Here is a 12,904-nt window from a genome sequence, read left to right as displayed (position 1 = left end):
GAAAACCTGCAGCACAATACAGGCCCTTTGGCCCACAATGCAGTGCCGAACATGTATTTACTTTAGAGTCCTTGAAAGTGAGTCCATAGGTTGTGGAAACAGTAACGTAATGGAGCAAGTGAAGTTGAATGAAGTTGTCTCCTCTGGTTGAAGTGCCTGATGGTAGAGGGGTAGTAACTGTTCCTAAACCTGATGGTGTGAGTCCTGAGGCTCCTGTACCTTCTTCCTGAAAGAGCATGGCCTGGGTGGTGGGGGCCCCTGATGATTGATGCTGCTTTCCTGTGACAATGCTCCATGTAGATCTGCTGTGCGGTGGGGAAGGCTCTACCCATGATCGACTGGGCCAAATCCACTACTTTTGAGGGATTTTCTATTCAAGAGCATTGCTGTGTCCATGCCAGACTGTGATGCAGACAGTCAATATCCTCTCCACTACACATCTGTAGAAGTTTGTCAAAGTTTTCGATGTCATGCCAAATCTTCTTTGCTTTTTACTTACTTACAGAATGTCTTGCAACTTGTTTATCACTTTATAGTATTTGTTTCCCATTGCAGATAAAAATATAAAGTTAAAAAAATTTAAAAATTTTATTAAATAATTACTTAAAATGAAACCTCATCCTTAGTTACTAAAGTAAAGATTAAATGAAGCCTGCATCGTGCTGAACAATATTCTTTTGCAGAATCCAAGAATTCCTTGCAGCCCTAAGTTTGAGTAAACCATCTTACGTTAACCAGTTCTAATTAGTTAACTAATTACACAGTAAAGTACATAGAGTATGTGGCCCTAATACTCTGTGTTTAATACTACCAGTGAGACTTATAAACATTACTAAATTGGGTGTTTGATTAAATTTATGCTTCATAATTGAATTTATTAGTCTTTACTTAATCAAAAATATATACAGTAAAGAGAAAGTCAGTGGTTTATTGAAAAATAAATAAAGTGTACTAATATTCTGGTTCCTATTGCAGCAAGATGCTGATGAATGGGAAAGACCCAGAGAAGAGTTTTCTTTGTTAAAGAAACTGGGAGAAGGTCACTTTGGAGAAGTCTGGGAAGGAATTTGGAATGAAAACCAGCACGTGGCAATCAAAATGCTTAAAAAGGGTTTGTGACATAATGTGTTTATGTGAAGTACGAAAAATCGATGTAAGTGGGTATTGGACAAATACAGCTGGAAAAACAGAGTGTTAATGCATAACCATTATCATGCCCATAATATTTTACTCACGGGACACAATTGTTGCTGCTCTCTAGACTACATCCAATTATATTCATCCCAACAGTACCCCTCAACTCCAATGTGGGAACTTGTTGGATACAGACTCTTCCACCAGATTTTTGGCAAGCACTGCACCTTGTGCACAAAAATCCCATCATGGAGGCTGCGAATGCGGACAGGATTTGGACCAGAATGTCCCACTTACAAACAGCTGGAAGAATGTTAACAGTTTAATATTTGCAAACTGGAAGTTATTCAAGCATATTAAATTATAGAACATTACCAAAGTAAGTGTGGGGAATTACACACTTCTACAAGACCCCTAAAGGAATCTAGTGTCAGAATATAATTGTAGAATCACTAGCAAACAGCTATCAGCTAGTTTGAAATTTCCATATTCATTCCCTTGAAGAGGCACAAACAAGGAACAGCTGCTTGTTCCACTACAAACATTTCCATGCACATTTGGGTCTGTGTTAATGCATTTAACTGCTACTGGATGAGTTTGAAATTCTCTCTTCCTCTCCATCCACACCTATTCTTCCTTTCCCTGTCAGAAATGAGTAACCTGATCACAACTGTAATTTTTAAATGAATTACATTCAAATCAAAATGAGGCAGGATAATTTCCTGAAATGTAGAGCTTGTGAAGGAATTGCAAGACTACAGTGCAGGTCACAGAATCAGTTCTGGTTTCAAACATCAGTATAGAAAGGTTCAGCAGCGTTACCTGTCTCATAAAATTATTCTTACAAACTGCACAACAAAAATGGCTTGCAGTTCGTCAAAAGACATGTTAGAGAACCAAGGGAATTTGCAGTGCAGAAAAATGAACCAATAGCATTGTCAGAAAATAGATGTCTCATTTATCATTCTTAAAATAGAAGTATATTTGCTTGCTGATATATTCTTTTTGACTGAACATGTAAAGATATTAATGTATAATAGTGTTCTGTATAATTCTATACTTTATAATAGTGTTCATTTAGATTTTAGTTGGTGGGGTGTTCTAGCAGTTCCTTTTCTTGGACTGTACCTCGTATCCTGAGGTGATGGCACTGGACTTGTGTCTGGGATTACTGCAGTCCTCTTGCTAAACTCTCCTGCGATGTAACTGGGCAGCAGGTTCCACGATATTGAACAGCTGGCATGGAGGAATATGTCCTTTTATTGGAGAAGCTCAGAGGGAAGGCCCTTCCTCCACTCACTTTTGCTGCAATTGTTTTCCACATTCCTATCAACATCCAGCCATCTGTGGACATGAACTCCTCTCCATTGAGGACATTTACAGCAACAGGTACATAAAGTAGGCCTGGAAGATCATCGGGGACACCATTCACCCCAACCACAAACTTTCAGCTGCTTCCGTCTGACAAATGATACCACAGTAGCAAAGCCAGAACTAACAGGCTTCGGCACAGCTTCTTTCTACAAGCCATTAGACTTATAAATTCACATGTCGATACATTGTGACGGAGTCGTAACGCAAAGATATTTACTCCCACACAGTGCGGAATGGATGTAAGATTTAAATGAATTCAAATTCAGATTCTTCCACTCCACCTACACACTAATTCAAGTGGCCAATTAAGTTACCAACCCACATTAATTTGGTATATACACATTCATTTGGTATATTAGAATAAACCAGAGTAACCACAGGAAATACACACAAAGTAGTGAGATTGAGGTGGGTAATGAATAATTATTCTCCATATTGTAGTCAATGTATGCTTCAGAAAGTATTAAAATAGAATTCATGATCTACCCGTAAGCTTCTGTTGTAGTTTGACAATGTTATCTAAAACTTGATCTAAATTTGCAGAGCTTGTCCCACAGTTTCAGCCACCTTTCATTCCTTAGAGATCTCTGGCTTGCTTTTGCTGAATTTGCAACATCTACCATATGAGAAGTAGTTGCAGCTTGTGAATTTTCACTAAAGTTCCGTGCATGGGCAAATAGGACAGGACATTGTAGAGTATCTTTTTTCCACTTCTTCTTCTGTCAGTGCAGGATTATTAAATTTGCTCTGAAGTGCTGCCTGGTGGGAGCAGTCTTCACTTTCTAGCCCTCTCCTCAGAATTAGTAAACCATTGTGTGTCGTTCACTTCTCTTTGTAACACAGACTGTATTTAAACTTTGTAAAGAATTTATCAGATAAAATATTGAGTATTTAGAGTTCCATTTTATTTACAGATGATATGAATGTGGATATGTTTCTTCAAGAAATTAAAATTATGAAGAGCATCAACCATCCAAACCTAATCCAGCTTTATGCAGTTTGTTCGATTGAAGAACCTGTTTACATTATCACAGAACTCATGAGCAAAGGAAACCTAAAGGAATACTTATCTGGTTAGTAATGGGAAAATCGGACATGTAGGAACAAGAATATACCTGTATCAGAAAGCTTATGTGCTTGAGATCAAGTGGTCTCCTTTTATGCTGTAAGATTCTTTGAATTGGACCTTTTCCTTGAGAACTATCAGATCGACTAGGACCTGTTGCTTCTCCCTTCTTAACTGGTGGATCAGGATCCCTGAGTCCAGTCTAAGCCTTCTACTCAAACTGCTCTCAGGACTTTTGTGACTCTTGCTCTGCTCCGTGGGAAGTCATTTCTGGAGTGTACGCTACCTTAGATCTAGAATTTTTCAGCTAGGTCAACAACTCAATTAATTTCAATGGAAAGCAGTTATGGAGGGAACAAATTAATTTCCTTTGATTTACATGAGTTTATTCTGCAAGTTTAAGTGATATTAATAGTGTTCTCATTTTTCTAGAAGGATTCATTTTTAAAATATTTCATGATTTTAACATTTTAATCATATTTTAATTTTTAATATATTTTTATGATCACAAGTGCTGAATTTAAACACAGGCTTTGATATCTGGGAAGTGTGTCTGCAGGGCTTTACTGACCGCAGGGTTTCCTCAGTCCAAACATCTTGAGTTGCTTCATCAAACCATTCCTCCATGAGAGGGCAGAAATGTGAGTGCTCACCGTTGATTACGCAATGTTCAATTCTATGCACAATTACTCAGAAAAATTAACCAGCCCATGTTCATATATGGCAAAAACCACTAAACATTTAGCCATGGCCTTAGAAAAGACAACTAACAGTCATGCTGCAAAAATGCCAGACCGTAATCATCTCCAACAAAGAGCGTAAATAACTGAATCAGGAGCAGAATTAAGAGGCCATTCAAGCCGAGTTTATTGTCATATGCACAAGTGCAGTGAAGTGCAGATACAATGAACAACCTGCTTGCAGCAACAACACTGGTACCACATCGAATATAAATTATACTGTACATGAATTATAAAAGACAGAGGAGAGAAAAAAAACTGTACAAAAACAAGACCTTAGAACAAAGAAAAGGTCTAATCAGAGACAATCCCATGCTAGTACAAGAGGTAGTCTATAGTGTTACACTGCTGAGGAAAGGTTAGGTTTTGCAAGTCAATTCCAAGAACCTGATAGTTGTAGGAAAGTAGCTGTTTCTAAACTGGTATTGTAGGACTTAAGGCTTCTGTAGCTCATGCCTAATGACAGCAATGAGAAGAGGGAAATCTCTCAAGCCTGCAAGACCACCACTGATCAAATCTTGGACTTAACTTCAATTTCATGTCTTAGCCATTTCATGCCCTTAACCTTTGGTTCCCTTCACATACAAATATTTACTTCAGCCAGAATAAGTCAGCCTCCACCGCTCTATTGTAACAGAATTCTGAAGATTCACATTCCTTTGAGAGAAGAAATTTCTTTTTATCACCATCTTAATTGGATGACCTTATTTTCTGAAGTTTCACCCCTACTTTTTTGATTTCCCCATAAGGAAAACATAACAAACAAAATGACTATCTGCCCTGTTAATCCCCCTCAGTGTCTCAGATGTTTCCAGTGAGTTTAGTCACAACCCACTCAAATGTGCTTTATAACATCTTCATTTTAGGAATACATTTAAATGCTTTCAATATGTGTACTGTATATCCTTGAAATATGGATAGAAAATCTGTACACATTACTCCAGATCACATCAAATTGCACTATTTTTGTTCTCCGTCTCCCTTGTAATAAAGGTCACTTTTGCGGGACAGTCTACTCATCTATTCTTGACATTCATTGACATTATCAATGCCCTTGAGGTTCCCATTAGCCTTAAACTCAACTGGACCATCTATGTAACTTACTTTGTTGATCAGTGTTAATCAGAGGTTGGATGTCTTGTGACTGGCTCACTTCTGAACTCTCAAAGTCTTTCAAGTACCAGGTGTGTAATGAAATATTCTTCAGTTGTTGAATAAATGAAACTCCAATTGTACCTAAGAGATAAAACACTAAGCAGGACAAAGGAATCAACTTGATTAGTAGCCCTTATACATTCACGCCCTCTGCTGCCACCCCATTCTGGATGCAACCTATGTCATTTACAAGATCACCAACGCATAGAGTCAGCGAATGATATAGTTCTGAATCAGACTTTGGCCTGGCTGATCCATGCCAACCACTGTTCTTCCTGCTAGTCCACTGTTCTTCCTGCTAGCCCGTGTATGGCCCATTCTCCTCCATATATCTATGCAAGTACCTCTTAACTGTTGCAGTGGTACCTGCTTTGACCACTTCCAGCTCCTAAACTCTGTACAAATATGTTACCTCTCAGGTCCCTTTGAAATATCTTCCCTCTGATATTTTATCTGTGCCCTCTAGCTTTGAACTCCCCAGGTCTGGAGAAAAGACTGTGACTGTCCACCTTATCTACATTCCTTATGATTTTATGAACTTCTATGAGGTCCTGTGACCCAGGGATAAAGATACAGCATGGCCAATCTCTCCCTATAACTCGGGTCCTCCAATCCAGACAGCATCTTCGTAAATCTCTTCTGCACTACTCTCTCCAGCCTGACAATGTCTTTCTTATAAAAGAGTGACCAGAACTGTCCATAATCCTCCCAGTGCAACCTCACTGTTGATTATATAACTGCAACATAATGTCCCTAATTCTACCTGGGTGCCCACTTGATGAAGACCAGCATGATAAAAAGCCTTCTTCACCACCTCATTTACTTGTGCAAACTCTTTCAGCAAACTTTATACTTGTACTCCCAGGTCCCTGTCCCAGGCATCCTCAACAGCATCTCTCAGACCTATGAATTGTCCCATCAGTAGGGCAAGGGCAACACATACTTTACCACACCATCACTTCCTAGTTCTCCTTCTCGTTTCACATCATCCTGATGTGGAAATACATCACCACTTCGTCAGTGTCACTGGGGTCTAAATCCTGAACTCTCATCGGACAGCACAATAGCAATATTTTCTTCATGAGATGCCATTCAGAAATGGCTTTAGCTGTACAGTTAGCAATAGGCAGTGAACGTTGGCCCTCTGGTGGCCGGCTGCTGGAACCCTCAAACATTAGAGCATCCTGCTACCTTTCCGAATGAAGTATGCACTTGTCCATAGCTGAATTTTATTACACTTTTCCATAATCTTATTAGATTACTCCAGAAAACTAAAGACTTTGTATTGGTCTGCCTAATGCACTTAACACTGAACAAAATCTTCATAAATTTAGTGCAACACATACCAGTACACACAAAAAACTGCTGGAGGAAATCAGCAGGTTAAATTTAGTGCCTTCTCAGCTCTCAGGTGTTCCGAAGTTTTATTGTTCCAGTATTAAAATATTCTGGCTTCCAGGCATTCAAAGGATTTAAGTGAAGTCTAAATGGGGATCTAAAGCATACAAGAGAGCACAGTTTTAAGGTGCTTGGAAGCAGGTACGGAGGAGATGTCAGGGGTAAGTTTTTTTACACAGAATGTGTTGAGTGCATGGAATGGGCTGCCAGGGACGGTGGTGGAGGTGGATACAATATGGTCTTTTTAGAGACTCCTGGACAGGTACATGGAGCTTACAAAAATAGAGGGCTATGGGTACCCTAGGTAATTTCTAAGGTAAGGACATATTCGGCCCAGCTTTGTGGGCCGAAAGGCCTGTATTGTGCTGGAGGCTTTCTGTGTTTCTATTTTCTAATATGTAAACACAAAGCAACAACTCCCAAACTAGAGCTCTTTGATTGTCTCTTTATCGTCTCTTTAACCAGTTCAGCACCTCAAATCACATACTGACCTATTGAAACAAAGTTAAGCTAGACTGAAAGTGTGACGGGACCAATGAGCACATTGCATCGTCTGACTGTCGTGCACTCCAGTGATTCTCTCAGCCATGGCATTATCAATTTTGGTCAAGATGTCAAAAATAAGGTGGCAATTACTTTTCCACTCTTTTTTCTTGGATGAAAACTGGATGTAAAGTCATCTAGTTTTGAATCCTAATCCTCGGTCTTTGATGCATTACTGGAAGTGTGTGATCAAATGTTCTGTGGGAATAGAGAATACAGTTGAGAAACATTTCTGGCTTTGTGTTTCTGGATATTGCAATATGTTGTTAAACCACAAACTTACAGCTAATTGCTTAAAAAAATGGAAATACATTTCCGGTTTTGTTTCCTCTTAGGCAACTGGAAGGAGGAAGTCCAGTTCACTTCTGTCACTGAGCCTCAGCATTAAGACCAGAAATGGAGGCAGGATATTATGGAACAGTTCAACAAATTGCTAAACAAGAAAAGTTGAACCAAGTCATTGCACCCAAAAATGACTTTGTATTTTGACATTATAAGGTGTTAGGGTTACTCTACCAGAGAAATTCCATGGATTCCAGTCCCTAAACACCCCTTCCCACTGCATCACCACTCCATTTCTCCATTACCTAAACTAACATTTCTGTTTCCAAATTCTGCTGGAGGTTCTCAGATCTGAAACACTGATCCTGTGTCTCTTTCCACAAATGCTGCATGACCTGCTGAGTGTTTCCAACATATTTTGCTTTATTTCAGATGTTCTACATCTGCAAGTTATTGCTTTTCTTTAGGATTACAGGTGCCTGATCCCATTGTCATTTGGGAATTTTTTATAGCATGTAGTCAGCTGCTTCCTTCTGTCACATAAGAGATAGCATAATGAGAATTAATTAACATATCTGCATGGGAACCCTACCCTCTAACTCTCCAAGAAGCAACTTAATCACAATTACATGCAAAATGTTCTTGTCTCACTTATAAAGAAATTAGATTACACACAAATTCAGAAAGATGCATATAGGAAATGTCTGTGCATTTTCTTCTTTAGCTTTGAATTGACTCTGGACATATTGTTAAAAATGTAGAATCTCTCAAAAACATGTCCCAAGTGATGAAACCTCAAGGGTGAAGACCGTGGGACTAATGAGTGGTGACTATGGGTGGCAAGTTTGGTCAGCAAAGTCACGGTAATCAAATCTGAGCCACTGAAGAAATCTCCTGTGTGAGAGTGGAAAGGTTTCCAATTAAAATTGTGTCCAAGTGGACAAAGCAAATTAAATATTTAAAAATTGGGAAATTCATGGAAATATGAAAGCATGTTGAAAATAACCTAGCATAACTGCAAGTGGAAAAACTGGCCTAAGTTAAAAAGGAATGATATATACACTTAAAACGTTTTTATATTTGTCTTTTCCAAATCATTTAGAAATTCCATTAATTTCAGGTTTGATTTGATATACTTAACTTCTCCCTCCCTCTACTATATATGAATTAGCCCACTAGCAAAGGATGGTAAAAAGGCTGGCACATACTGTTAATGCTCCTATATGCAGCAACATTGATTGATCTGAAAATTGTGAGCATTATTTCAATTTTCCAATTATGTGGAGGCATGTCAAAATGCTGGCTTGGAAAAGATCACTTTAACTACCTCTGACAGAATGCAAAATTAATTTTAAAAAGTTTTACTACCAGTATTTTCCAGCTGAACTTCTTACTGATATTCGTACTACATAAAACTGATGCTGTTGACAATGTGCTTGCTAACAGGCAGCCTCTGAGCACTGCCAAAGGTCAATTGCATCATATTTTAGATACCTGCAACTCCAGCCTGCCAGTTAGATTGAAATCTCATCAGAGATCATATTGTAAACAATAAACCAAGGAGATTTTCATGCCATCACCAAAATAGATGCAGCAGGGAAGCTTTCTCTACTAACACAGTGTGCCTCTTATGAGATGTTGCTGGATGATAAAGTGATTGCTGGTGATAATATCTTTGAATATTTTGTTTCTAGGAGATGAAGGTAAAACATTAACAATTACTCACCATGTGTATTTTGCTAGCCAAGTGGCTGAAGGAATGGCTTACTTAGAAAGGCATAAATTTGTCCACCGGGATTTGGCTGCAAGGAATGTTCTTGTTGGAGAAGATCTTGTTTGTAAAGTTGCAGATTTTGGATTAATGAGATTGATCCGGGTAAGGTTCACATTCTTAATAGCCGTGACTGTAAATGAGAATCCTGTTTTCCAGTTCCTAGAAACGTTAAACAAATGTCATCTGTTTCTGTCTTCACCAATACTGCTTTATCTGCTGAGTAGTTCTTAAATTCCCTACACTTATTTCAAGTTTCAAACATCTGGAGCATTTACTTTTGCAATAATCCAGAAGGTTTTATTTCTGCAGTGTTATCTGTAATGTTTAGAGGACGGCCATCATGAATATTCACGCAGTTTATTCCAGATGATGCTTATTCTGTGTGAACAGTAATGTTTCCATCTCGTAAACATTAGGGTTTTGGAGGTTAATATTTCATATTTATGCAGTTTTTTATGTATCTGTACTTCATTGCTCTGTGGAAATGCACTTTAAGCCTGCATCTTAATTTGGATGTAAGGTTTCTGACAGCACTGGTTCAACACTTTTCAAACTGTGGGGTGATTTTTTTGTCACATTGATGTAAGCTTTTCACAACTACAATTGTATTCTTGTTACTTGTTCTGGAGGAGAAGTCTTCCTTTCCAGAATACAGGCCTGTGTCCTCAAGGCTACCAAGTCAACCAGGCAAGAGATGGAGGAAATGGGGGAAATTGCTCAACAAGGATCTTACAAAAGCAGTAGACCAGTGCAACTCCAAATACGCACAAATCATTGGTCTTGCATCTGCAGTCTCTTGTGTCTCTATTGGTATTTCAGCTTAGTTTAAATAGAACTGTACCTTTGACTGAACAATGCACTTCATCCCCAAAAGCTATCCATTTCTTTCTTATTATTGCCTTTCCTCATAGAACATTGAACAGTACTGAATTAGAACAGTCCCTTTGGCCCATATTATCTGTACTGATCATGCCAATTTCAACTAATCCCACCTACCATCACATGATCTATATCCCTCCATTCCCTGTCCGTTCAAGTGCCTGTCCAAATGTTTGTTAAATGTTACTATCTTATCTGCTTCGATCACTTCCTCCGGAGCACATTCCAGGCACCTGCCACTCTCTCTGTAAAAAAAAAATTGCCTTATAAATCTCTTTAAATGTTTTTCCTCCTCTTGCCTTAAAACTCACGTCTCACATCTCACATTTCAGCCATAGGAAAAAGATTCATCGACCCTGTCTACGCCTCTCATAATTTTGTATACTTCTATCAGGCCACCATTCAGGCTCAAACACTGCAGAGAAAACAATCCAAGATTGATTTGATTCTCCTTGTAGCTCCTATTCCAGTCCAGCCAACATCTTCTGCACTTTCATCAAAGCTTCCACATCCTTCTTGTAAAGGGATGACCAGATTTGCACACAATATTCCAAATGTGGCCTGACCATAATTTCATACAAATGCAATATGACTTGCTGTCTTTTATACTCAATATTCTATCCAATAAAATACCATACATTTTCTTTACCATCCTATCTACTTTCGTTCACGCACGGAGTGCATGGAAAATTGAGTTAGGGGTGAATAAAAATCTCTGTCATTATTTTGTATTTATAACAAATCACTTGTTTTAAATGAACAGGATGATGTGTATAACATCCGTGCTGAGACCAAATTACCTATAAAATGGACTGCACCAGAAGCTGCAAATTACCAGAGATATTCAGTAAAATCAGACGTATGGGCTTTTGGTGTTCTTCTGTATGAAATTGTGACTTATGGCAGTGATCCTTATGAGCGTAAGTAAATTGAAATAATTTTAAGGTATAAAGCAGTAAGATCCATTTGTAATGAATTTATAACTTAATTTGATGTTGCAGGAATGACAAACCAGGAAACAGTGGAGAAAGTAAACGAGGGATACAGAATGCCTTGTCCCAAAACCTGTACCCCAGATATATATGGAATAATGCTCAGATGTTGGAATGAATCTGAGGAAAGCCGACCGTCCTTCAGTGCAATAACAGAGGAACTCAATTCACTGTACTCTCAATACTTTTACAACAACCAAGATCAAGGTCAAAAGCAAAACTGAGTTCAAGCTCAAAGAAAATACAATCTAATATCATTATGAGAAGTGCAATTCTACATGGATCTGGATGAGAATCAGCTCTATATTTGGTTCATGACAATGGATTGTTTCTGTCCTTAACTTTTGATACAGTAGTTTACGACAATGAGCTAATTCCCTCAAGTTACCATCAGCAGTATGAAGGGGAAAGTGTATAGCATTGCGTTGTTGTGTGCTGTCATAAGAATTTTAATTTACAGAAAATAAATATGGAGATGCCTATGTAAAATAGCAGAGTAAGGAAAGGTGCAATAATCTTTATGTACTAGTCTTCTGATGTCAGCAAAAATAATTCTTAGCCTTGCATTGGTATATATTAAACACTGAAAGAAATTGGATAGCAAAAATAGTTAAGTAATGTAAAAATTTACTTTTAGAGGAAATACAATTTTAACTGCCATCAGCAACTATAAGTTTAAATTTTTTGGATAACTTGATGGAAGGGGAGTGGGTGCTCATATCAGAGGCTTCCATATCACTGTCCTTCCAACAGCCTAAACCTGAGATTTCTAACAGAGAAATATGACATAAGTCCTCTCTGTACCTTATGGAAGCAAACATGGTAAACCTGTCTTCACTTTGAAGTTTGAAGAATTTAAATAATATTTAATGACTTTATGGTTGTGAATTTAATTTTGCACCATGTACCATATTGATGCAGTTAGTGTTCAAAGATTAGTGACAGGAGAAATGATTACTGTAAGCCACAAGCCATAATCTTCCCCATGCTGCCTTTTTTTATTCCAAATGGCAATGCCTGGTTTTACCATTTACATAATTATTCTCTTGGCATTAAGGCTGAACACAATGAAAGGAAGCCATTCCACTGAACTACACTTAAAAATGTCAGTAACAAGATATTGCATAACTAGAGCACATTTTATTCACTTATTTATCATGGATTTTCATTCCTTGTAAAAGTATTTCGATGTTTCAAGTAGCTTTCTTAAGTTTGTTGTTTAATCCTTCTAAAATAGAGGACAATTTATATAATGCTTTCTCTTAATTCCAGGGTCTGTTCATGGTTATCAGCTCCAACAGGGAGTCATGTGCAAGTAATTGGGCTCTACTGAATGATGCCAAAAATTCAAGGTCTTGTCTCTGCGCACTTGCTATTAATGCACAATTGTCAACTTCACCCTCACACGTCATTCAAGTCTTAGCTAATTATTTACCCTAGACTTAGAAAACAATGTTCAATATAAAAAGTGCTTAGAAATATAATCACTTTCTGTGCTCCAGCAATTAAATTATGTTTAAGTGAAAAATGGGTAGAAGCTTTTCTTGGGAGAAAGACATCTTACAAA

General features: G+C 38.0%; 1 protein-coding gene across 3 annotated transcripts in view; it reads left to right on the top strand.

The window, feature by feature from the left end:
- Nucleotides 1–12,904, top strand: part of LOC132399838 (tyrosine-protein kinase Srms-like) — a 44,269-nt gene extending 31,365 nt beyond the window's left edge. Inside the window, exons 4-8 of one of the 3 annotated variants that reach the window (XM_059980653.1) lie at nucleotides 976–1,111; nucleotides 3,423–3,581; nucleotides 9,387–9,568; nucleotides 11,109–11,265; nucleotides 11,347–12,904. In XM_059980653.1, the coding sequence (XP_059836636.1) occupies nucleotides 976–1,111; nucleotides 3,423–3,581; nucleotides 9,387–9,568; nucleotides 11,109–11,265; nucleotides 11,347–11,561 (849 nt within the window). In that variant the 3' untranslated portion in view covers nucleotides 11,562–12,904. The remainder of the gene's footprint in view (nucleotides 1–975; nucleotides 1,112–3,422; nucleotides 3,582–9,386; nucleotides 9,569–11,108; nucleotides 11,266–11,346) is intronic. The other 2 variants (XM_059980651.1, XM_059980652.1) reach the window with 2 other exon arrangements.

This window comes from Hypanus sabinus, chromosome 9, assembly GCF_030144855.1.
Source record: "Hypanus sabinus isolate sHypSab1 chromosome 9, sHypSab1.hap1, whole genome shotgun sequence".
Lineage (NCBI taxonomy): Eukaryota > Metazoa > Chordata > Chondrichthyes > Myliobatiformes > Dasyatidae > Hypanus > Hypanus sabinus.
The sequence above is the reverse complement of the archived record's forward strand: the minus strand, read 5'-3'. Positions and strand labels throughout refer to the sequence as shown.